The following is a 24904-nucleotide window of genomic DNA, read 5'->3' as shown; positions in this document are numbered from 1 at the left end:
GTGTGAATGAGGATGGTTGGGATGAAATTTGTGCCTTGGTGGCTGCCTTGACGGGAAGGAGCTTGACGAATACGTTTGCTTGGATACTTACGCATCACCTATTATCCCCTTCTGGTGTTGATGGCTCGCAAAACCTCCCACGTCCGTGCTCTTCAGGGACATGGTATCATTCTCATTCTCATACTCTACATCGTCAACATCAATAACACAGAATAATATACCAATGCAGCGTAGAGGGAACAGATTATTATAGCTTTACGAAACATCAGAGAAAATCGAGTTAGGTATTTTGCGCTCCTAACGAGGGCCTGTCAACAGAACACGCCCTTCCTTTCCATTCTTCCAAGCTTCCGTCCCGCTCCCTCTTCAGTGTCCAAATTCATACAAAGAATCCAACGCGGAGCCCATCCCGTATACCTGGCGGGCCCGAAAGGGGGAACAAAATCACCAACAACAGAAGGTGGGCGCAGACAGTCTCTCGCATTTGGGGTGACCTGGGGGTATCGGGGTATCTCACCCTAACCAACTTAAGCGTGAACAGGTGACTTGTACTCGGAGAAGAAACGCTCGTGGATGCGGCCCATGTACTCTACCAAGGCGGGCTTCTCACGGATGAGAGCAGCGTGGACGGGGTTACTGTATCGCGATATGTTAGCTCTTTCTCTTTGAACTCCATCCTTCTCATGACCATGCCGTTACTTACACAGTGGTGCCGAGGACGGTGGCGAGGTTGCCGTAGACGATGAAGTCAGCCTCGGATGGACGCTGTCCGCCCAGGATCCAGAAGGGCTCTCGGGACTCCCGCGAATCGAGGCTCAGCTTCGACAGCGAGGTCTCGCAAAAGCCGTTCAGGGACATGATAACGTCGGTGGCAAAGGCCTTAACCTCTTCGTCAGAATAGCGGCCGACACCCTGGAACCACAGCTGCGAGTTGACGTAGCCGCGAGCCGCCTGGGTAGAGATCTGCTTGGCGCCCCAAACAAAGTGGGAGAAGGGGCCGTCGTGCCACATCATCTCGTACTGGCCGCGCCATCTCTCGTACAACTACGTTGAGCGTTAGCGTATGCTCCTGTTTCCTATCACTATCATGTTGCGGGTTCTCCTTACAATGAGGAAGTAAGCGCGATCCTCCAGCATAGCTCGGATGCAGGCATCCTTGGCCTGGTCGGAGGGAGAAAGCTCCTTGTTAAGATCCTGGAGCTTGCCGGTCTGCACAAGACGCTTGATGATAAACTGGGACTCGCCCACAAGCTCGTCCGAGTCGGCAAGCTTGACATAGGGCACCCGGTACTTGGGTGCCTGGAAGATGTTGGCAGCGCGGTCTACGTGCTGAATACCGGCATGGCGCAGGCGAAGACGCAGTTGAATCGAAAAGGGCGTGTATCCATACTGGCCGGTAGGGCGATCAAAACTGTAGATGATCAGGTCGTGTCCAACTCCCTTCTCCACTGCGGCTTCGTCCTCGGCAGCTTCTCTAAGCTTGCGCGGAAGGTAGCGCTTGAGAGCCAAAGCATTCTGCTTGGTGTTCTGAGCTCCTGCCGGTGCGGTCTTCTTTGCCATGTTGCGAACGAGGGGGGTATATGGGTATCTTTGGGGGGTATCTCTGGGTATTCAATGAATAACTAACTGTTCTATGCTACCGCAGACCATAGGAGGCTTCTAGCTGTATTATTTATTGTTTTCGATGCAGCTTCGGAGGTGTTCGACACGGGCGGCCAGCTCGGAGCTGCTGGAGCTTTACAACATGGTAGGTGCTGGTCGCAATGCAATGGAAGCCCTTGGCTCCCGAAACATGGCCCGAGTCAGACCGTCAAGTAAAGCGAGGACAAAGCTGAAAAGTCCCAAGTCTGTCTTGCATGAATGCAAAATCAGATGGGGTATTGCAAGTGGATGGGAGAGAAGCCTCGCAAAGTGATAATCTGATATCAGCCACGTCATAGCTGTTCCATGTTGAGTTGGTGGACAAGCCTAAGAACGAGGCTAAAAAAGGGATGCGAAGTGGTGGTGTCTGAATATGCATCTGGATTTGAGCATAACCCCAACTTGTTCGTAGGGATATCGTGGCCATTCTGTAGCCTCGTCTTCCCGGCCAATTTGGGAGCTCCGTGGCCGTTGCAATTCCTGCCCGCTCAATCGCCAGACCACCTGACCCCAGGTTTATGCCCAACTCAAACCTAAAACACAGTCACCGTATTAACATGATCGTTCTTGAGTACCTCAAACACGAGGCCGGGGAATCCAAAAAGAGTAGTGGTTGAATCGTCGCTGCCATCAAATCTCTTGGCGCCACTGTCCTCCCAACCTCCAAGAAATTCGCAGCTGCTGCCGGGGCTATCACCCCAGCCCCTATTGAGCACCATGCCTCTTTGGGGGGCTCTGAAGTCGCCTTCAGGGTACGCGCTGTTCCACCGTTCGTTTAGTCTCTCTTTAATCTCGGTGAACTTGGTCTCTGAGTTTGCCGCCGCACCGGGAGAGCCATCGTCAAGATAGCTAACTTCCCAACGGCAGCGACGGTGTCTGTTGAACTCATATGATCCAGGTACGTTACCATGAAGGACTAGTTTCGTAGCAACCAGTCGATCAGGAGACTCCGCCTTGATGGGTTTTCCTGGCGGCACTTGAGACTCGTGTTGCGAAGGCGGTGGTCTTGATGGGGGCGAGGGGGTAGACACCAACACATCAAATCCTAAGTAGAAGTAATTGTAGAAACATTCGCCAGAAACGTTTCCGGCGATGTCTTCTTCGATGGCTTCATCGTTGGAATCGTCTGAGCCAGTGTTGGCAGATGATTGGTCAGTGTCAGTGAGATCGTCTGGCCGATTCAAGTCAGCGCCGTTTGACCGAGCTCTGCTGTGGCTCGCCGTCCGAAGCTTGTGTATTGTCATCCTCTGGTCGTTCTTCCGATAAGTAGCGTTCGGGGGACCGAGCTCAGCGATCAACTCCTGTGGGCTTGTCTCTCCCAGGATGATCCAAAGGGACGAGTTGGTCCACTTGCGGAACAACTGGAGCTTCCCACCACCATGAATCTTGACCAGCGAGATCTCATCGGGAACGACATCCTTCCCCCTTGGAAGAACGGGAACCGTTTTGACACTCGGGAGAACCTCTGTCCAAAGGCTCTCTCGAGCTTGGGCCCACGAGTCTCCGCTGAAGACAGCCATGGAAGTGGGCACCTGGCTTGTCGCAGCAGAGAGGAGGGACACCACATCCTTATTGGGGGAGTATGCAGACTCGGCCAGTCGGAAGGTAAAGGCAACGCCAGGGTAGGACAGTATGTAGTTACCCAGGTTATCGGAAGAATCGGGTGTAGGGGGTATGTACTCTCCACCGTAGGTTGGTCCGAGCAAGCGATGGTAGATTTGTCGGAAGGTTGGGCCGGAGGTAGATTCTCCGGGAACTGGAGACGATGGCGGTCCCTGCGCGTTGGCGGGTTTGACGAGATCACGGTCCTTAAACGTGACATGATTCTTCGTGAAGTCGACAATCTCTATCAGGCGCAGACGCTGTTCCGGACCGTCGAATCGTAGCTTTATGCCGTTGGCAGGGAGGCTGAGTGTTACGGGCTGTTGGACCGGTTGCTCGCGGGAGTAGGCAAGGTCGAGTTGTGGAAAGCGTTGCGGTTCGGCCTTCAGTCGCGTCAAGACATCATGCAAGGACGCTCCGAGAACTAAGCGACGAGCAATAGAGTTAGCGTCCGAGTGTGTACTGCAGCAGGCAGAGTTAATGCAAACCAAGAAACCCCAGAGCTCGTCCTGGGTGCAGTTGCGCAGTGAAGAGCGACATGATGAGCAATCGGATCGTGGCTCAGCGCGGGGTCCGCCGAGTGTTCAGGGCGGTGTTGTTGCAGGAACTGCGTCGAGTTCTAGAATGTATATGGTGGCATGAGATGTGGTTACTGGTGGTTTTGGTAATGTCTTGCGCAAAGGAGATGTGTATGAGTGAAGGAGAGTGTTCCGAGAGTCAGCAGTAGAGACGGCGCAAGTTACTCTCCTGTCGTTGTTCACGGGTCCGTCAGAGGGGTTCATGTGATGCTGCGGCAGTGACAACGGACTAGCGGGGCGTGGGGTCGGAATGAGACGTCACTCGCTTATTAGAGGTACAAGGTACGAGATAGCACCGTTTGAGCAAATCAGAGTCGTTGAAAGCAGGTGCAGCAGATCCACCGGGCACGCAGGGGCCATGAGCTCTTATCTAATCGGCCAGCAAGCTCCAACGGAACACCCCACCTCAGTGAGGAGGGAAGTTACTTACAGACCTGAACCAGTGGAGGATGGGGAAGCTGTTGGGGATGATTGAGCTTCCTTCCGCTGCAAGCACGACAAGCCACGATCCAGGTACCAGTGTAACTCACATTTTGGATCAATTGGAAGGCAATAGTGAGGAAAGTGCTTGCCAAGAAAGAGATCTTCAGTCCGTGTCAAAGTATCTTCTTTGCCCCAGGTAACTAGGTACATCTCTGAACTATTGGCAGGCGCGGGGAAGACAGCCAGCGTACTTAGCATCAACATCATCTCAAGAATGTGCCAACGCAACCTCTTGGCTCGTCGGAGAATCGCCTCTTCCATCTGCTTGCAAGGTTTCAGCAACATGATGAACTTCTTCTGTACACGAACGCCAGTCAACAGAAGCCAATAGACAGAGCTTGCCAGAGATCAGTACACTTTGTATGCCACCGGACATACCTCCGGAAAGTCTCTCCAGTTCCCTCACACGAGGCTTCCGGCTTCTCCATCGGCTTCCCTACTGTGTCCGCATAGAAACCATCCCGCCTCTGCAACAAGTATGCTTGCGACGGCCAGCAATATGCTTCATTCGGTAGTTTTCGCTCTCTCTCGCCTGAAGTTGAGCACGGAGAAGCCTCCAAGGCCTGATGCCCACAGACCTTCGTTCGACGAACTCTCACTCTGTTTCACCTATTCTTATTCGTTCAATCTACTTCTCAACAATGATGGACCACAGCATCGCACACTTCTCACGCCTTTCAATCAATCTCCTGGCCAGTACTCCCACCACTACGGCTCGCTCGGATTTGGCATCGACTTATGAAGACCTGTGTCGACGCCCCTCAGTACTCAATAGTGAGCGTGAACTGGATCACAGGCCGTTTCGTCCGCTTTTCATCATATTAATCCATTAACCACATATTTAGAGCCTTAGCGTTGCTGCCACAGTCTCAAGCAGTGTCTTGGCTCCCTCTCTATTTCCAATACGCAAGGGGAACCTAACGTGTTGCTAAGACCCATAAAGTACATCAACAGAAGCGCGGAGCATCAATGTTCAACATGCCGCCTCATGTCCACCTCTCACTGGTATTATGCCACGATGGCCGGGTTGCCGCGGCACTCGTACCTCGTCTTCGGATTCGGCCTGCCTTTTAATTGACTTTGCTGTGCCTCTCGGAAAAGACATGGAGAGCGGTTCTCGGTCGGCGCAGCGAGTGCTACTACTCTTCAGTTTTCAGAACTAGAGTCCAGTGAAGCCTCACAAGCCCCGGAATTCACGGCCTTCTTGTCTGGTTATGTCAGGGCGTACACTTATTCATCTCCAGGAGCAGCTGTAGCAGCTAACCCTTAGCAAGCTTGTCGATGCCTCTAGTCTCAAGAGACCGACACAGGATCAAAGTCTCACAAATCCGTGACGAGCAGGATGGTGAAGTCGACAGCTGGATGTGCCCAGAATTCAATCTTCAGAAGTGAGTAGACGACCGAGGGTGAGCAAGCGACCTTTCCACGGGCCCGACTAATCCCATCAAGCACTAGTATGGTCATCAGACCTACACTGTGGTTCTTCGATGGAATTAAGGGATCAGTATCCACGATGAACCTGAGCCTTGTCGCTCGGTCTCATCGCAATTGTCGTTGTAGAGTGCCTCTTTGCATCTTCTGGACTAAAATCCTTCAGGCGGTATTCGTCAAAACTTGCAAGAATCACGGCGTCCCCGATCCGGGGTATCTTGCAATTTTTGAGGACCGCATTTTACTGCGCTAGGTATGATCATGCCGTCAAGTAGCAAAAAGCAATGGAAACGTCTGTGAGCTTCTCTGGTTATTCTCCCCAGACAGGTATTTCTACTGACTTCGTTATAGCAGGTCGACAGCTTTTACAGCACAGGTGCCGGTTCCACAATCTCCGCCTGACTCGACTCTTCAAGAATACGCGGGATTGCCCTTCAGTGTCACTATGATTCGGTTTCATTCTTCAACTTGAAGTACGACGATGGATCTCGCAGATCGATGCCGGCGGCAGCGGACAGTTTCAAGACGACAAGTGGGCCGACCGTGCGATCACGCACAGATTATGGCCTCAGAAGTCGCATGCACTATTCACTTACCTTCCACTCTCTGAGCCACTGAAATCGAATCCCATTGCATAGCTCAACATCGAATTCGCATTCATACCCAACGTAGGCGCCTCAATGCCCAACAGTATCAGCGCTTGTATGCGGCAGGCACAGCTTAGCTAGATCCCAGGTATTCCAGGGCTTAACATGTCGGCACACTAGGGGTCAACGACGTCAACGCCGTGGAATGAAGGAGTATGACCCATCTCTACGTCTGAAAACATTGTCCGGCGTAGCAAGTTGAGCACTTACGAGGGATCGCGTCCTCGTTGAAGAAAGCACTCCGCTACGAACGGCTTCCGCCTAAGCTTGCCTCGAGGCAGTCTCATCCGCGAAAAGCTCGCCTCACTCTTTGTGCCAAGACGTGTCAAAGTTTGATCTGATATCTGAGAGCAACTGCCGTCGGCGACAGGGTCCACCTCGTGCAGTAGTGCAACGATGCTCCGCAACGTGAGTCGGCCACGCCGTCTCTATGAACGGCGTGTCGACTTCGAGTCCTTGGAATCATGTAGACAACGTACCGTGATCTAGTTATGGCAAGCAAAGCGATATGTGTTGGCAGACGTTCAAAGTTAGCGAGCGCCAAATTAGTACTTGGTGAGTTGAGTATAAGTGAAAATGGCTCACGAGTTGGTATTCAGACTTCCGTTCATCTCGAGTTGCCGTCATTGAGTAGAATCCGATGGTACATCTCACAACGTAGATACAATCAAACCCCATCACTAATGATGAATCCTTGCCACCGCACCTTGCACCTGGAAAGCATGTTTCTACTTGGTCGAGTGGACACCACCGACAAGCGTAACATTCGAAAAACCAGGAAGTAGATAGACCCGAATCGCGGTATGGTGAGAGCAGCTTCGAGCACACGATGCCTTACGCTTTAATGCACACAATCACCGCAATGAAGTCAAGTTCGATCTCTTCTTCCATAGTCTACTCATCAGAGTCGGAATTCGTTCCCGTGACGTGGGTTTCTTCCCAAACGAAGAACCAAAAACCATGCCGCTTTCGACGCTTCTGATTCGCGGGTTGAAAGGTGTGGTTATCTCAACACTGTCTCGTGGGTACCGACGCGGGAAAGGATTCAAGCGATGCTGACTATACCTTGAATAGGTAGGTGAGTATCCAATGTTAATGGGGACCATCAGCCCTGGTCTTCCCCTCGACACTTTTCTGTCTTGCCATGTCATCGCCACTCGGCCCCGAAAAATACCTCGGCAGCGTACTATTAAGGAACAACCACAATGAACGTCAGAGACGCCGGCCTAGCCTCTCACGATGCAGAATTCATCGTAGAAGCCTTCGACTCGACACTCGCGCCGCTCGCGGCCATGGGCAGCGGCGCGATGTGGGGATCGCAGCCCTTTAGCCGGAAAGACGGCTTCGTCGAGGAAACCCTTAAGGACGTCGCGGCGTCGGAGAGGTACCGGACTACCGGCGAAGGCGATGCTTTGAGAATCTTTATTGCCGAAGTTGAGGTTCAGTCCCCGACGGTGACCGGGGCGATTACCCCGCACGACGCCGGGCAAGACGAGCCGGGCCTCCGGTACAGGGACGCCGAGGACGGGAAGCGTTATGTATCCGTCGGCGCCGCGTTCATGCGCACGAATTGGCTTCCGGGTCACGTCAAGAGGCAATTTAACAAAGAAGAGAAGATTCGCGACGAGTTGGAGGGGAAGAAGGACGGTTTCGTGTACCTCGATGTGATTGTCACGGATTACAGGACCGGGCGGTATCGCAAGGGCGCTGGAGAGGCGCTCATCCGACGGGCCAAGGAGTATGGGATTGAGGAGGGCATGCAGGTGCTTTATGTTGATGCGTGGGCTGGGAACGAGAAGAAGTTGAACAGGTGAGTCCGACAGAGGAGTGGCGTTAGACGATGTGATTGTTTTTAATGACGGAGAATAGGTTCTATGAACGGCAGGGATTTGTTGTCGTTGACGACTTTGCTTTTGCGCGTACTAATAAACCTGCTTGGCTTGGTACGCTCATGCGTCTGGATTTGTCGACGATTGATGGACATCAAGCATGAACAGGCGCATCCACGAGTTATGTCGGGACTGTTGACGAGACACCAATGAAGGTCTCTCACACTAGGCCAGTCTACAAGTTGCTTATACGATATCAGCTCAAACTCTAGGCGAAGGTCGAGAAACGTAGTTTTCCTTGACTTGAATCGAATCATCGTCTCATGGGATGGCTATCTGGTAGCGGTGCCTGGGTTTCTATCAAAGTGGGACCCGGTCTTAAGGTTTCCGTTTAGATCAGACCCAAATAGAGAAAATGAAGAAAGGAGAGAAGGAGACGAGAAAAGGGGACCTCTGTAGGGAATTGAACGAAAGATTAGGTTGAGTAAGGCTCGAGGACTTTCGGCTTCATACAAAGACTCCCCCCTCATACCCCTCGGCCACGTTCCCCTTGTGCCTCTTACCTATGACAGGAGAGAAAATTTGACTCGAGTACCCTTCTTCTCAGGGAGTATTCTACTCTCTTGGATGGATCGTACGAATACACGACGACACCCTTCTCATGTGAAGGTACTCCCGGTTGCAAGCCTTTATAGAGAGGCTCAACTGCTGACCGCATTCAGGCTAAATGGAACCTCACTGTCACCACCCTCCACGTGGATTTTCTCCAATGTTTACAGCCTGCTATCATGGGCTTTGTACAGCGTATGAACGGTTTCCAGAAACGATGCTTCCGTTGACCCGAGAAATGGGGAACGTCGCAGTGTTGGACTGAATGAAGTAGCAGAGACTAAGTGGCAGAATCGCTGGGGGTCCCCATTCGTGTAGCGTCACTACTTCCCAATTCAGGGTCCGGAGACAGACACATCATCCGGTCCGCAGTCTTTTTGTTCTATGAATACCGTAGACCGGACTAGGTTTGAATGGCAGGCTGGGCTCAAAAGCGCAAGCGGAAGAGATTTGTGATTTTCAATCGCTGACCGACCGCCTCGAACGGTCGAGTAACAACCGACGAATACCCTCTCACGAGGGAAACACTGATGGGACTCGAATCAGAATGTTAGAAGCTCTACAGCTCAATTCTGGCAAATCTTTTGACTTTGTCTCTTTTCAGACGCCCGAGATTGTTGATAGATGGAGGTGACGACGCAGCCACTAGCCCGCAATTCTTCGGAATCATTGCGTCCGCCACCCACTTTCGCAGACCTTAAAAGGGAAAGTTGCATATATAAGACGATGTCCATGGCCTACCACCCAAAGACACGAAGAACAGCTGTTCTTCACCAAGTTCGGGTCCAAAAACCCACCCACTAGAGTTTACAACAGAGCGAGAAAAGGGAAAAAGATCGAATCTCACAATGAGGCCTCTCACCCTCCTGACCACGGCCCTCACAGGCCTCCTCGCCCCCTCCCTCACGAGCGCCGCCTCCCTCCAACAGGTGACCTCCTTCGGTGCCAATCCGTCGGGCGCAAAGATGTACATCTACGTCCCGGACAAGCTCGCGGCGAGCCCACCCATCATCGTAGCGATCCACTACTGCTCCGGCACCGCGAGCGCGTACTACTCCAACACGCCCTACAAAGGGTATGCCGACACCTACGGGCTGATTGTCATCTACCCGGAGTCGCCGTACTCTGGCACGTGCTGGGACGTCAGCTCGACCGCGTCCCTGACGCATAACGGTGGCGGGAACAGTAATGCGATTGCGAACATGGTGACGTATACGCTTGATAAATATGCCGGTGACAAGAGCAAGGTTTTCGTGACGGGGACGTCTTCGGGGGCCATGATGACGGTAAGTTCTTTTGTGTTTTCCAAACAAATAGCTTTTGTCAAAAGACATATATGATAGGGGAGAGAGCCTCTTCATCTTAAACAAGTGACATTCTGCTAAAGTCTAGTGAACTTAGAACGTCATGGCAGCAACCTACCCAGAGCTCTTCGCCGCCGGCATAGCCTACTCGGGCGTCCCCGCGGGCTGCTTCTACACCGGCACCGTCAACGGCTGGAACTCGACCTGCAGCCAGGGCCAGTCCATCGCCTCGCAGCAGGCCTGGGCCCAGACGGCGCTCAACATGTACCCCGGATACAGCGGCAGCCGGCCCCGGATGCAAATCTACCACGGCAGCGCCGACACGACGCTGTACCCGCAGAACTGGAACGAGACGATCAAGCAGTGGACGGGCGTGTTCGGGTACAGCCTCACACCGCAGCAGACGTTGCCCGGCACGCCGAGCGGGCAGTATACAAAGTACGTGTACGGGCCGAACTTGGAGGGGATTTACGGGACGGGGGTCGGGCATAGTGTGCCTGTCATGGGGGCAGAGGATTTGAAGTGGTTTGGGATCACGGTGAGCTTTATTTCGATTTCCCGTTTCTTTCCTTTCTGTTTCAAAAGATAGAGCTTGACTGACGTTCGTAGGGCGGCTCCACGCAGCCGGGAACAACGACGCAGACCTCGGCGGCACCACCGGCGACGTCGACGGCGAGCGCGCCGCCGACCGGAGGGTGCACGGTTGCGAGGTGGGGCCAATGCGGCGGGAGCGGGTGGAGCGGGTGTACTGCTTGCGCGAGCCCGTATACTTGCCAGGCCGCGAACCAGTGGTACTCTCAATGTCTTTGAATAATTTTCTTGGGCTGTTGCGGGCGATTGGGCAGGTAGAGGTATACTTGGATTCTACACTGCAGAGTATGAGGGTGAGTCAAGGTAAGTTTGGGAGACGGCGCTGATGTGGGGCCGTCGGCCTTCCGGGATGTTGGCCCAAGTCTCTCCTCCGGTCGACCGAGCTTTTTGAGCCGAACGGTTGCCGGGAGAGTGATCCCACTCTTTCCAGATAGAGCTACTTGATAACAAACTTAATTCTGAGGGGTTTTTCCTTCTTCCATGGCCAGAATCAGCTGTTTGAATGACTCTCGTCCCTGCAAAAAATGCATGTAGAGGCGTCGTCGGCCGTATTCAGACCCTTGTCTAAGGCCGAGAAATCGGCCTTTACGCCATGCACAACAAGCGCGCTGCACGAGACTTGCTCTAGCTCCGATCGGAAGAATGGTAGCTTGCTTGGATGCGTGCAGTGATGCCACGAAATTTCCCAATACTGTTCAAATATTTGGTAAAATCTCGGAGTGAAGGGCGGGAGGATGACCGCCGCAGGGTATTGCGTGATGGCGGAGAGACATCGCGCATTGGCTGCTTGGCGAGACCCGGCTCACCACTAACCTCACGGAATTAGACGACAAGAGGGAACATAGTCTATGGCATCCTTCGATAACGACATTTGGAAGGGACCCACAACAGTTGTTGATGCGATGGAAGCTACGAGGTTAAAGATCGCAGGTGTTCGCTGAAGGCTTCCCTTTGAGAGCATGCTTTACACGGAGCCTAGATGAAATCTTTTCGGCGGGCTCTGCGCACTTACACCTCAAGAAAGTGCACTTGATCGTAGTTTTCGATCAAAGAAATCACCCAAGTCATGGCCGACGAAAAAGAGGTCGAACCCAAAGTGACGTCTACGTCCAAGGGCAAGACCGTCTCGGAGAAGAACGCCGACGTGACGCTGCGACTCCTCGAGCAGCATGGCGACGAGTTCGGTCCCCTGACGCCCGAGATGGAGAAGAAGATTCGTAGGAAGCTCTATCTCCGCGTCATGACTCTCCTCTCGGCCATCAACATCATGCTTTTTGTAAGTTGATCGCGATGGAACCTGGGTTTGTGTGATGAGCAGTTAGCTAACCGTGACTTATTCCCCAGGTCGACAAGTCGACGCTCGGTTATGCAGCTATCTTGGGCCTCTTTGAGGAAACGGGAATCAGACGAGCCCAATACAACAACTTGAACACGATGTTCTACGTCGGTAAGCAAAAACTCACCTACGCATCCTCGCTCTAACAACCCACAAACATCAAACAAACACAACTAACACACCATCCTCAAAGGCTACCTAGCCTTCCAATGGCCAGGCCACATTCTCATGCAGAAGCTCCCCTTTAGCAAATATGTAGCCATCACGATCTTCATCTGGTCCGTCCTCATCTTCCTCCACTGCGCAGCAACCTCCTACGCCGGCCTCATCGTCCTCCGCCTCCTCCTCGGCGCCGCCGAGGCCACAATCGTCCCCGCAATGGAAATCACAATCGGCATGTTCTTCAACCGCCGCGAGCAGTCCTACCTCCAGCCCGTCCTCTGGATCACCTGCCAGGCCGCACCCCTCGTCACCGGCTTCCTCTCCTACGGCCTCCTCTACGCCGAGGGGCCCGTCCTCCCCTGGAAGCTCCTCCACATCGTCACCGGCGGCCTCACGCTCTTCCTCGCGGTCTGGGTCTGGTTCGAGTACCCTTCCAACCCGGCCGAGGCCCGCTTCCTCACCTTGGAAGAAAAAATTCACGTCATCCGCCGCGTCCACGCCGCGCAGCAGAGCTCCATCGAGCAAAAGCGCTTCAAGCGCGAACAAGTCGTCGAGACCCTCCGCGACCCCGTATCCTGGCTCTTCGCCCTGCAGTCCTTCACGCTAATGTACTCCAACAACCTAAACTACGGCCAAAAGAACCTCATCACCACCTCCATCGGCATCAAACCCCTCGGCTCGACCCTCGTCGCCGCGGCAGGCGGTGCCTTCGGCATCCTCTGCTGCGTCGTCGCCACCCTCGCCCTCCGCCGCTGGCCCAGCAACCTCGCCCTCCACGGGACCCTCTGGTGCATGCCCGCCGTCGCCGGCGGCATCGCGATGGTCACGGTCCCCTGGGACCGCAAGATCGGCCTCCTGGCGTGCCTGATCCTCGCGGCGGCGACGTACGGCGTGACGTACATCATTGCTCTCGGGTGGACGACGTCCACGGCGGCCGGGTACACCAAGAATCTGACGCGGAATGTCATGTTCATGCTGGGGTACAGCGTCGGCAACCTCGTGTCGCCGCAGATCTGGGTGCCGGCCAACGCGCCGCGATTTTACGGCGCGTGGGCGTCCATGATTTCGGTGAGCTGGATCGGGACGCCGGTGATTTTGTGGATCATCCGGTTCATACTCGTGAGGAGGAATAAGGAGCGGTTGGAGTATATTGCTGGGCTGAGCGAGGATGAGCGGGACGGGTGGGTTGAGCAGGTCGACGAGGGCGGCGAGACGATCCGGGTCAAGGTCGATTTGGCGGTTTTGGATCTGACGGATCTGCAAAACAAGCAGTTTCTATACCCCATATGAAGGGGTGAGGATGTAGTTCCTCATAGTTGTCAGCGTCTTTGCGAGGACTGTTGAATATCAATCATACTGCCGTAAGGCCTCGTGCCGATCTCTCGACTGTCCCAATCGTTCTATTTCCTTTGTTTCCAACTATGGCTTGCTGAGATGCAACTCGACTTGGAGACCTGAAGGTCAGATTTGTGCTTATCGAGTCGCCCATAGAGTTTCTCTCAAACCAACAAACAAGAAGTCAATTCTGGGCTTATCAAAACTTAACATGCAATCCATATAGATTTCAAACGGTCTACACTCGGTGTTAGCTGTTTCAATTGGGTATGCATAGCCGTGTTTCTCTACTAAGAGACTGTAATTGACAATTGCTCAGACGGGCCACACAATGAGACCTCGCAAACTGGCTCTACTTTATGTGGATTGGTCAATGGCGTGCGACGCTTATTTATCGTCATGAAGTCTTAAAATTGCGTAGGGCATGACAAACACTTCTAGGAAACGCGCAAGTCGAGGGATCAGAAGGAGAAAGTTGTATTATTCAGTTCTTGAGACAAGCCGTTAATTTGCTACGACATCTATGCCATGTCCATTCCAGGCCTGATAACTCCCGGCTCAGCATCGGAAAAGAAATAGTTAAACAAGGTTTCTGTATGACCTTATTCAGTGAAGAATGTGACAAAAAGGGTTGAATGTAGAATTTCGGGCCAAGAGAGCCGTCTTCCCTTTGCAAAACGGCTCGATTGCACACAATAGGAGCCACGAATGGAGAGAAGTTGAGCCGCAACCAAACACCAGCCTCACTCAACTCTCTTCTTGCCCTCCTCGGCATGAAGGTATCTCGCCGTGCTGAGACCGCGCTCATGGCGAGCAACAAAGGAGCCAAGGACGGAATCCTTCCGGGCCTTGGACATGTGCTCGGCGTAGCCCTCGTTGGCCCACGGTCTGGGGTCGAGCTTAGGCCAATTGACCTGAGATAGGTTGTCAGCTGGATTGAACATGGACAGGGACAAGGGGCAGCATGATGGCTGTGACTTACGTAAAGCATGCCGTGGCTAAAGACGAAGCTGGCAGACCAGACGGCGACGGCGAGCCAGAAGAGGATGAAGACACGGATGGTGACGACGGCCTCGCTTTTGGAGAAGAGACCGACAAGAACGAGGAAGATGCTGAAAGCGAGGAGGTAAGGGACCGACTGGATGAGAATGGGGCGGCGGTCGGCAAAGACCAGGGAGCCTCCAATGTTTGCGGTACCAGGGAGGAATACGCCGAGGAACAGGTCGTACGAGTCCTGGCGGGGACCGTCGAAGAAGTTGTTCTTGAAGTAGCGGGTGACGCCGATGCGGGCATCCTGAAGAGCGCCGACCTTTGTGCGGTTGCCGGTGCGGGTGACGTCTGTCTTCATGGCTCCGGTGCCGGAGTACGAGTTGGACACAACGTCGGCGTTGTCGGCCCAGAGGTTGCGGAACATGTGCTCAAAGGCCGGGTCTTCGTCGCGGAAGGACGAGCCGCGGGACATCAAGCCCATCTCCTCAAAGATGCGGTCCAACATGTGGCGGGCAAACATGGATTGGACCACGTTTGTGCGATCCAGGCAGTCCATGCAATTTGTGCGCATGACGCTGGTCTGGTAGCTGCGTGGCTCGAGACGGCCGTCGTTGGATCCCGGCATGTCCACCGCACGGAAGTAGCCTTGATCTTGAAGAGCCTCCTGCAGCTTCTCGACGAGGGCGTATGCGCGGTGCATCTTCATGCCCTTGGTCTCGTGGTGGTAGTCAAAGTAGATGTAGTGCAGGCGGTCAAACTCGACGGCGCGCTTCTCGGGCTGGATTGTGGTGAACTTTTCGTCCGTGATACGGTCGCCCTCGGTCCGCTCTTTTGGCGATGATACGAGCTTCTCAACCATTTGCTCGTATGAGCTCTTGACGCGCTGCTCGCGACCCTTTTGGTTCACGAGGTTGATGAGGTAGTTGTCGCCGTAGAGACGGATCTGTTCCTCGAAATGCGCCTTGGCCGCCGGCAGAGCGCTATCGATGCCGCGAACCTGCAGCTTGGGAACGTAGCGGAGGCTGTTGATCTCGGCCCAGTAGGTGGGCACACTGCCGCGAGTCTGGACGTAGGACATGATCTGGGTCTCCTTCCCGTCGGCGCCGTACTTGCCGCTCTGCATATCGCTGCTGCCGGCAAAGCCGCCCATACCACTGCCTGAGTCATTGAAGATGGTGATCTGCTCCGTCTCGTTGTAGTTGGCAGCGTGGCCCTCGTCGTCAACGCCTCGAGTGAAATATCTGGTGCCGCCGCGGTGTCTGGATCTACGGGAGATGAGGGTGACGGTGACGGGGGTTCCCTTGAAGGTGGTGGGGCGGATCTCGAGCATGCCAAAGATGACGGGGAGGATGAAGGGGTCGACGCCGGGCTGGGGACCAACATGACCTCTGGCGCCCCTCGTTCGGAAGTCGATCAGGTCTGACTGGATAAAGCGGTTGAAGAAGAAGCGGTCGTCTGTGCGCTGCCAGAGCGGGAGAGAGGCGTCGGCGGAGGCCTGGCGCTGGAAGGAGTTTGTGAGGTCGAGAGAGTAGGAGAAGTACATGGGGCCGTTCTTCATGAAGGTCTCGAGCAGACCAATAAAGGTATCTTCGTCGGGGTCTCGGATCTGGCGCTCGCGCATGGGAAGGATCTCGGTGCTGATAACTTTGTAGACCATGTGGCCCTTGAGGCGGCCGACAGGCTGGGCCTTGTTGATTATGATGACATACTTGTCTGGAGAGAGAATGGGAGTTAGCGAATTGTGTTGTATTGCAGGCCAAGAGGGGTTGACGGCGTTGCTGGCGACAGTATGGGATCCTACCAAGTCTGAGTTGGACTATGCCCAGGATTCCGGCGATGCTTGATTGCCGGGATACTCTCTTGCCCAGGCCTGCATCTCCAAGGCGAAGGTCTCCGGTCGGTCTGTCAATGACCAGGGCAGGAGCATCAGGCGAGGAGGGAGAAGTGAAGACGTAAGAGTCGGGAGCGACCTTGACATTGATGTCGCGATAGGGAAAGGTGGGTGCCATGGCGACGGGCGGCAACGGGATGATGAAAGGGTAGTGAGTAGCGAAGAGAAGGAAGAGCTAGATGGACAAGGCAATGCAAGGCTAGGCAAAGCAGAAAAGAAGCGAATGAATGAGGGGAGGTCGAAGGGAGAGGGAATGCCTTGAGGCCCTTGTTGTCGTCCAACTGGGAGGTTGTTGAAGCTGAAGCTGACGGTCGCAAGTTCAAGTGTCGAGCATTCAGTACCCAGAGCCTTGAGGACAGCTTGAGGCTTTGGTTGGCTGCACTGAATTGTGAACCCCAATAAAAATAGCTGTCGTCACTCTGCAGTCGCAAGCACAGCCTGGGCGGAACGGGGGGCAAGGGGAGCGTCTCCACACAAGGTAAAGGTACTTTGACGAGGTACCTTTTTAAAAACTTGTAGGAAACGACCTACTGTGTACATAGTAGAATACCTCAACTGAGGTAGAACAGCCTGCTTAGAGCTTCGGTACTGCTGTGCAAGGGGCTGAAGACGTACTGAAACTCTGGGAATCTGAATGTCCGGCTTGTGAAAGAGGGACCGAACAACTAGGAGCACAGGCCATGTTCAGGAGCTATGATCCAATGAGGGAGCTGGGCAGCTGGTTAGATCTGAAGATTACATACGCAGTACTCCTGGAGAGCCATCACCTTAGGTAAGCCTGGGATCAAGAGCAGTCCTGAGGTGCTGCCAGTCCTGTGATGCTGTGATGATGGTGCCATGGCTGATTCATGACTAAAGCAGTACGTACCCCTGATGATGCACCCGACCTCTGGCGGCGGCAGACTGCCACTGCCCAGCAGGCCGGGAGAGACTCGAAGATTACATAACACGGCAAAATCCTCCCGTCGGCCAATCAACGCAGACCACTTTGCCCAACTATCGAGCTGGAGGTCACCTTAGTCGGGCTTCTGGCGGGTCTGGCACCTGGTCAGAAGTCATCGGGGTCGTAGGTGTCCCCCGTCCGTCCGTCCATCTGCACCTGACAGCCCGGCGACTGGTGAGTATCATCTCAGCGCTCCACTGCAGAGTACCTACAGACTTGTAGACAGCTTGGTCCTTAGGTAGGCAAGGTACTGTGGTAAGGTACCTTATTAGTCGGGCGCTAGGACACTCTCAACCACTTACGTAGTACCTTACCTTACGCAGCCCGCAATAAAGTACGGAAGTACCAGACAGTGAATGGGCATCAGTGGTCACCCACACATACACACCACCCAACAGCACCGACACGCCCCCCCGAGACCCCCAAGAACGGTTGACCCCAAGGCAGTCACATTATTCCAGGCCCCGATTTACCATCAACTCCCATCCCGCTGCTTCCCACCTTACATTCCACCACCACCGACCTTTACGCAGTACTCGCACTCTCGCCCCTCCCGCCGCGCAACCACGAATCTTTTGATCCACGACGGCTGCTGTCGCGACCCTCGATCCCTATCTCGATCAACGTCACATCGCCCTCATTTCCTCCATTACGACTTGCACCATCCTTTCCGAACGCCAGCGAACGAGTCCGTCCGGCGACATTCGATACAACCGTCATTCTAGACCAGCCTCTCGCTCCGTGTGTTAGGCCCATCAAACGCCGACTTTCCTGCCATTGCCCGCTTCTTCCCAAAAACCCCTTCTTCACATTACGCAAAAATGGCTGCCCGAGGCCCCGGTGCTCCTGGTGCGCGCGGAATGAACACGCGCTTTGCGCAGTTCAAGCTCGTCTTGCTAGGTATGTGTTCTTCCTTGCCGCCCGAGTAGTCTATCATAACAATAGCTAACGGTTACGATGATACACAGGCGAATCCGCTGTTGGAAAGGTATCTCATTGTCCGGATCGTCGTGGAAATTCCATCTGTTGGTGCTAACCCGTTGTCCAGAGCTCCATCGTGTTGCGTTTCGTCAAGGTAAGTCCCCGATGCACAACTTGTCCGGCTTATCATCACACCAGGTCATTAACCTTGTGCCACTACAGGACCAGTTCGACTCCTACCGCGAATCGACTATCGGCGCCGCCTTCCTGACCCAGACCATTTCCCTCGACGAAAACACCACAGTCAAGTTTGAGATTTGGGATACGGCCGGACAGGAGCGATACAAGTCCCTTGCACCCATGTACTACCGCAACGCAAACTGCGCTGTGGTAGTTTACGACATTACCCAATCTGTAGGTTGAATGATAACCTATGGCATCCTTCACAAGAACGCTAACAGCAGCAAGGCATCCCTGGATAAGGCAAAGGCGTGGGTCAAGGAATTGCAGAGACAAGCCAACGAAAACATCATCATCGCCCTCGCCGGCAACAAGCTGGATTTGGTCACCGAGCAGCCCGATAAGAGAGCGGTGTCCACGGCCGACGCCGAGGCGTATGCGCGCGAGGCCGGACTCCTCTTCTTCGAGACATCAGCCAAGACGGCCGAGAACGTCAAGGACCTCTTCACTGCTATCGCCAAGAAGCTGCCGCTTGACCAGGCCGGCCCTAGGCACGCTCGACCAGGCCAGCGACAGGGCGTTAGCCTTCAACCCGAGACTCCTGGCAGCAATGTCAGCGGGCCTTGCAGCTGCTAAGTGAGAAGAGACTCACATTCCAACATCATCATCATCATCATCATCACATATCGAAAGAGCCCAAGGAATACGGCGAAAGATTGGCATCACGTCCGAGGCGAGACAGGCTCCCGTTGGCAGACTGCGCGATGGCACCCATCAGTTCAGGCACCGCACCAATACAAGCACGTACACGACGGCGTTTGGGCTGGATGGGTTTGGGCTGAAGAAGAGCGTTGTCGCAAACCCCTACACCAAAGAATGGGTATGCTAGACCCAGCCTTTTAATATCAACAGTACTTTTTTTTTGAGAGAAGGAGAGAAGAGGGAGAGTCAAGGAGAGAAGGGGAGAGAGTTGCGTGCGCGTGTGATTTTACATTTCGAGTCTTCATTGAGCTGGTCATTCGGTTGCGGCAACTCGGGTGTAGGGACAGTCCTGGGATGAGACGGTGTACGGGAACGGATTCACTTTACTGGGGGAAGCATCCTGCAGCATTTTTCTGATGTACAGTATGCGATAGAGGCAACTGTTTCTCAAGGATGGGGCCGTATACAATTTCTTATCGTTTCATTCCTGGGCTTGGTGATGTACTACACATGGTCCCATTGACGTATTTACAAACAGCTCGTGGATGCCGATGAAGATTTCCCACTGCTGCCATCAAGGAAGTAAAGCTTGGTGACGTAGTTTCTTTTCTTGGTTTCCCAACCAATAATTCGCCAGATGATCAAGAATTTGAGAGAAAATTTACCCAGAGCAGAAAGCTGTATCATTCCCGTTAAAACATGGATTATACCAATTTGATGAAGACGGGAGAGGGTGAAAGCCGCGTGTCAATAATTGACAGGTGACGTGAGCTCTTTCTGAGGTACTCTACGTAGTAAGGTACAAGTAAGGTATAGGCAGGCAGGTGGTCCTGGCTGAGATCCCGGTTCCTGCCGCTCGGCGCTCGCAGCGGACCAGCACGGCGCGGCTGGAAGCTCACCCAGTTTTAGCCGAACTTTTCCCTGAGCTTTTTTGTGCCTGGATTCCCGTCACCAAAAGGTACGGAACACCTCCCACTGCAACTCCCCCTCGACATCATTCACCCCCAATTACGCCCTGTCGGCCCATTGCATCCCCTCATGTTGCGAACGTCGATTCGATCCGTGAGGGTGCTCGGCCACAGGCCTGCGGCGGCCGTCGTTGGCCGCCAATGGCAGGCCGCTGCCGCCCGCCAGAGGAGGCATTTCGCAGACGACAAGAAGCCCGCTGTCGACCCTTCCAAACCCGCCGTCCTGCCGGCATCAGAGACCATCACCTCAGAGAAGAGCGCCGTCCCCGAGATTTCCGCCGTTGAGCCGACCATCCCCAAGCAAGAGGTTCCTCTTACGCCCCCGACTCCCGATCCCGCGGTCGTCGTTCCCAACCTCGAGGCCGCCGCTGCCGCTGCCGCTGCTCCTTCTCCGCCCGAGTCACCTGCCGCCGCCGCGCCCAAGAAGAAGGGTTTCTTCCGCCGATTGAGAAACCTCGTCTTGACCCTCGCCATCCTCGGCGCCGTCGGCTTCGGAGGCGGTGTCTGGTACTCGCGCGTCAACGATAACTTCCACGACTTCTTCACCGAATATATTCCCTTTGGCGAGCAGGCCGTTCTCTACTTTGAGGAAGCAGACTTCCGCAAGCGATTCCCCAACCTCTCAAACAAGATCAAGGGAAGAGATACCGGAAGCCAGGTCAAGATCCCCGCCCAGAGCGGCGCGTCATGGAGAGTAGCCGATAACGGCGAGCCCGCTGGTCGTCAGTCGAGCGCTGTTGACAAGGCTGCTGCCAAGGTCGTCGCTGTCAAGGAGGAGGTGAGCAAGCCGGCCGAGAAGCCCAAGCCTGCGCCAGAGGCTCCCAAGGCCGCGCCTGAGCCCGCCAAGGAGACCAAGCCTGCTGCTGCTACTGCGCCCAAGGAGGACTCGAACGGATTCAAGGCCCCCGAGGTCAACGAGCCTTCGCGATTCCCTCCCATTGCCCCGATCGACGCGCTGAAGATTGAGGATGCCACCGAGCCCGTCGTCCAGGACCTCGTTCGCATGCTCAACGACATCATCACCGTTATCAACGCTGACAAGGCCCACGGCCGCTACTCTCCGACCATTGCCAAGGCCAAGAGCGAGTTGAGCAAGGTCGGAGGCAAGATCAAGGCCATCAAGTCTTCGGTCGAGGAGAAGGCTGCTTCCGAGGTTGAGGCAAAGGTCGCCGACTTTGACAAGGCCGCCAACGACCTGATTGCCCGCGTCGAGTCCGCCATGGTCGCCCAGGAGACCCAGTGGAGAAAGGATTTCGAGGACGAGATGAAGAAGGTCAAGGATGCCTACAACGAGCGCGTCAAGCTTCTGCTGGAGCGCGAGAAGCAGCTTAACGAGGAGCGTCTTAACAACCAGCTTCTGGAGCAGGCGCTCGCCCTGAAGAAGGAGTTCGTCGCCGAGGTACAGGGCCACGTCGAGGCAGAGCGCGAGGGCCGCCTCGGCAAGCTCAACAACCTATCGGCGGCTGTCCAGGACCTCGAGAAGCTGACGACGGGCTGGAACGAGGTTGTCGACACCAACCTGCGCACTCAGCAGCTCCACGTCGCTGTGGACGCCGTTCGCGCCAGCCTGGAGAACGCGACGACGCCCAAGCCGTTTACGCGCGAACTCGTCGCGCTCAAGGAGATTGCGGCCGAAGACCCTGTCGTCAACGCGGCCATTGCCTCGATCAACCCGTCGGCCTACCAGCGCGGCCTCTCCAACGCGGCACAGCTTATCGACCGCTTCAGGATAGTCGCCAACGAGGTGCGGAAGGCGTCCCTCCTGCCCGAGGAGGCCGGCGTCGCCAGCCACGCGTCGAGCTACCTCCTCAGCAAGGTCATGTTCAAGAAGCAGGGCCTGGTCGGCGGCGATGATGTTGAGAGCATCCTCACCCGCACGCAGACGCTGTTGGAGGAGGGTAACCTGGATGCTGCGGCCCGTGAGATGAACGGTCTGCAGGGCTGGGCGAAGACGCTGAGCAGAGACTGGCTCGGTGAGGTGAGGAAGGTTCTTGAGGTCCAGCAGGCTCTTGATGTGAGTATACCCTCGTGAAATGCATGTGAGGAATGTTCGATAACTAATGTGTTTAATTCTAGGTCATTGCGACAGAAGCGCGCCTGCAGAGTCTCAAGGTAGAATAATGGACGGGAAATATTCTTTTTCTTTTGTTCTAGTATGACGGGGGGCTCTCACGGGGAGACTATTTAGAAGAGTGAGAGTGAGCAAGATAGCCTAGACCTCTGGTCTGTGTAAGACATAGCCCATAGATTTGAATGAAGGCAGTGTATTTTATCAAGTCTTTCTACTTGCGATGTCCGTACTACCTCTGTATGCTACAGACCCAGAGCGCGGTTTGACATTTGCTTAGTTGATTCATTCGGGCCATTACCCAACCTGAAACTGAAAGGAAGCTTACTGTAAAGACACATGGTTAACTAGTACCTAAGGTAAATGGTATAAAAACACGAATTGAGTTTTTAGAGGCTCTTCGACGCGTAGTCACAAGCCGGTGCCACGAGAGCCGTCCGGACTACCTTGTTCGGCGCAGACTCTTAAGGAAACGGGACGAGCGCCGAGCGCAGGGCCCCCGGACCACGCTCTCCCGGCTCGAGTGCCGAAGCGCCCACCCCCAGTGGAAGCCGCATATAATCAGAATGAACCCCCCACCGAAACCCGGTAGCAGACGCAGCAGCTTACCACACCCCGAAATTCTACCTTTCCAAAGTACCTTAACCAGAGTTCAAGGGAGAGCTCTGGTAACCCCTCCATCTCAAGCCCCGCTGTAAAGGACCTCCCCCCCAAAAAAGAGAGGGAGCATTCCCAACGTCCTTGATGCATCATGCATCCCGCCACGTAATACGCCTCACGCGCAGCGCCAGCAGCAGAAGTTTCCTACTTTCCACATTCTTGGGACGACGAATGATGGCTACCGCCGGGAGGACGTACAATGTAAGTCTTCCCCCAAGATATCCTCATCCCGCTGCGAAGCTTCAGAGTGTTGTCTCCGAGGTCGGAGATTGCGACATCTTTGCCGCTTCAAGCTTGACTTCACAGAGCCACGCAATGGAGGACCGCAAGACGAGGAGAGGAGAGGACAAAAGCACACTGCAGAACCAAACTTTACTAACTCAGTCTAACCCCAGGACGCCGTCGACGCGCTCAACACCCTCCAAACCCCCTTCGCCGTAATCGAAGCCCGCCGCAAGGCAGGCATCCGCCCCGACGAAGCCTCCGTCGCCGAAATGCGAGCGTACCTCGCGCGCGTGGGCTACTCCGTCTCCGACCTCGACAGCCTCAACGTGATTCACGTCGCGGGGACGAAGGGGAAAGGAAGCACCTGCGCCTTTACCGACTCCATCCTCGCACGGCACCGCGCCGCTTCGCCAAAGTCGATACCGCGCAAGGTCGGGTTGTTGATCTCGCCGCATTTGATTGCGGTGAGGGAGCGGATACGGATTAACGGCGTGCCGATATCTGAGGCGCTGTTTGCGCGGTATTTCTTCGAGGTGTGGGATCGGTTGGGGGAGGAGAACAAGGTGCTGGAAGAGGTTGTTGCGGTGGGGACGAGGCCGATATATTCGCGGTATTTGACGCTGGTTAGTTTCCATGCTTTCCTGAGCGAGGGGTGCGATGTTGCTATTTTGGAGACGGGGATCGGAGGGGAGTATGATGCTACGAATCTTGTGGGACGGCCCGTCGCGACGGGGATTACGACGTTGGGGATCGATCACGTTTTTGCGCTGGGGGATACGGTGGAGAAGATTGCGTGGCATAAGGGCGGGATTATGAAGGCTGGGAGTAAGGGGTTCACGGTTGAGCAGGTTGCTGGGGCGGCGGGGGTGTTGGAGGAGCGGGCGAGGGAGAAGGGGGTCGAGATGGAGGTTGTTGGTGTTGATCCGCGGCTTCAGGGCGTCAAGATCCGTCCTGATGCGGTTTTCCAGAAGAGGAATGCGAGTTTGGCGGTGCGGCTTGCGGAGACTGCGCTGGAGAGGGTCGATCCCGAGTTCAGGAGGGACCCGGAGATGTTGTCGGCGCCGTTTGTGGAGGGGTTGGAGGGGGTTGTTTGGAGGGGGCGGTGTGAGGTGAAGGAGGAGGGCGCTGTTGCGTGGTACGTTGACGGGGCGCATACGACGGATAGTCTGAGGATGGCGGCGCGGTGGTATGTGGATGAGAGTGCAAGCAGGGGGAAGAAGGGGCCGAGGGCGTTGGTGTTTAATCAGCAGGGTCGGACGGAGGCGATTGACTTTTTGGATGGCATGTATGAGGCTATCAAGAGGGTGGATGGGAGGGCGTTTGAGAGCGTGGTGTTTTGTACGAACGTTACGTATGCCCAGACTGGGTATAAGCGAGGTGAGCCCCCTTTTTCTTCTCAAATGTGTTTGGGATGGTCGGGATGTTTGGACGAGAGAAGAAGATGCTGACTTGACGATGATCAGACTTCGTCAACCACCAGTACGACGCCAAAGCCATCGAGGCCATGACGGTGCAGAGGCAGTTCGCGGAGCGCTGGTCCAAGCTGGATCCCCACGCCGACGTGCGCGTGATACCGACTATCGAAGAGGCCTTGAACCACGTCCGGAGCGTCGGCGAGGGCCTGCCGGAGGGCGAGAGTGTACAGGCTCTTGTCACGGGCAGTCTGCATCTTGTTGGTGGCGCGCTGGGCATCCTGGAGGGCGCGGATGCTTTGTAGATGTTTCCAGGGTGTGGAGTATTTATATTGCTTTTGCGTTTGACTCTAAGAGGTTGGGGTCTTATGGGATACAATGGGGTTTAACAGCGGC

The 24904-nt window shown here is 54.8% G+C and overlaps 9 protein-coding genes across 9 annotated transcripts; 6 read left to right on the top strand and 3 right to left on the bottom strand.

The window, feature by feature from the left end:
• Window positions 1–527: 527 nt before the first annotated feature.
• Window positions 528–1560, bottom strand: CTAM01_01231 (uncharacterized protein; the record flags this gene model as incomplete). Its single annotated transcript, XM_060517273.1, has 3 exons — window positions 528–636; window positions 704–1044; window positions 1108–1560. 3 exons carry the CDS (start codon window positions 1558–1560, stop codon window positions 528–530), a joined length of 903 nt encoding a protein of 300 aa, XP_060387734.1.
• A 614-nt stretch (window positions 1561–2174) lies between these two features.
• On the bottom strand, window positions 2175–3783 carry CTAM01_01230 (uncharacterized protein; the record flags this gene model as incomplete). Its single annotated transcript, XM_060517272.1, has 2 exons — window positions 2175–3667; window positions 3732–3783. 2 exons carry the CDS (start codon window positions 3781–3783, stop codon window positions 2175–2177), a joined length of 1545 nt encoding a protein of 514 aa, XP_060387733.1.
• Window positions 3784–7587: 3804 nt separating this feature from the next.
• Window positions 7588–8196, top strand: CTAM01_01229 (acetyltransferase; the record flags this gene model as incomplete). The annotated part of the gene is made up of 1 exon (XM_060517271.1): window positions 7588–8196. The coding sequence occupies one exon, from the start codon at window positions 7588–7590 to the stop codon at window positions 8194–8196; it is 609 nt and encodes a 202-aa protein (XP_060387732.1).
• Window positions 8197–9668: 1472 nt separating this feature from the next.
• Window positions 9669–10934, top strand: CTAM01_01228 (PHB depolymerase family esterase; the record flags this gene model as incomplete). The annotated part of the gene is made up of 3 exons (XM_060517270.1): window positions 9669–10106; window positions 10222–10662; window positions 10734–10934. 3 exons carry the CDS (start codon window positions 9669–9671, stop codon window positions 10932–10934), a joined length of 1080 nt encoding a protein of 359 aa, XP_060387731.1.
• Window positions 10935–11781: 847 nt separating this feature from the next.
• Window positions 11782–13503, top strand: CTAM01_01227 (major facilitator superfamily transporter; the record flags this gene model as incomplete). Its single annotated transcript, XM_060517269.1, has 3 exons — window positions 11782–11991; window positions 12060–12162; window positions 12245–13503. The coding sequence occupies 3 exons, from the start codon at window positions 11782–11784 to the stop codon at window positions 13501–13503; spliced, it is 1572 nt and encodes a 523-aa protein (XP_060387730.1).
• Window positions 13504–14291: 788 nt separating this feature from the next.
• Window positions 14292–16547, bottom strand: CTAM01_01226 (uncharacterized protein; the record flags this gene model as incomplete). Its single annotated transcript, XM_060517268.1, has 3 exons — window positions 14292–14462; window positions 14531–16251; window positions 16340–16547. 3 exons carry the CDS (start codon window positions 16545–16547, stop codon window positions 14292–14294), a joined length of 2100 nt encoding a protein of 699 aa, XP_060387729.1.
• Window positions 16548–18193: 1646 nt separating this feature from the next.
• CTAM01_01225 (Ras family protein) lies at window positions 18194–19109 on the top strand (the record flags this gene model as incomplete). Its single annotated transcript, XM_060517267.1, has 5 exons — window positions 18194–18272; window positions 18341–18360; window positions 18421–18447; window positions 18516–18707; window positions 18762–19109. The coding sequence occupies 5 exons, from the start codon at window positions 18194–18196 to the stop codon at window positions 19107–19109; spliced, it is 666 nt and encodes a 221-aa protein (XP_060387728.1).
• A 1104-nt stretch (window positions 19110–20213) lies between these two features.
• On the top strand, window positions 20214–22264 carry CTAM01_01224 (mitofilin; the record flags this gene model as incomplete). The annotated part of the gene is made up of 2 exons (XM_060517266.1): window positions 20214–22157; window positions 22220–22264. 2 exons carry the CDS (start codon window positions 20214–20216, stop codon window positions 22262–22264), a joined length of 1989 nt encoding a protein of 662 aa, XP_060387727.1.
• Window positions 22265–23045: 781 nt separating this feature from the next.
• CTAM01_01223 (folylpolyglutamate synthase) lies at window positions 23046–24813 on the top strand (the record flags this gene model as incomplete). Its single annotated transcript, XM_060517265.1, has 3 exons — window positions 23046–23072; window positions 23267–24473; window positions 24560–24813. 3 exons carry the CDS (start codon window positions 23046–23048, stop codon window positions 24811–24813), a joined length of 1488 nt encoding a protein of 495 aa, XP_060387726.1.
• Window positions 24814–24904: the final 91 nt, after the last annotated feature.

Source organism: Colletotrichum tamarilloi (assembly GCF_030869305.1).
Source record: "Colletotrichum tamarilloi strain Tom-12 chromosome Unknown Scaffold_3.1, whole genome shotgun sequence".
Classification (NCBI taxonomy): domain Eukaryota; kingdom Fungi; phylum Ascomycota; class Sordariomycetes; order Glomerellales; family Glomerellaceae; genus Colletotrichum; species Colletotrichum tamarilloi.
This window is presented reverse-complemented; position numbering and strand designations above follow the sequence as displayed.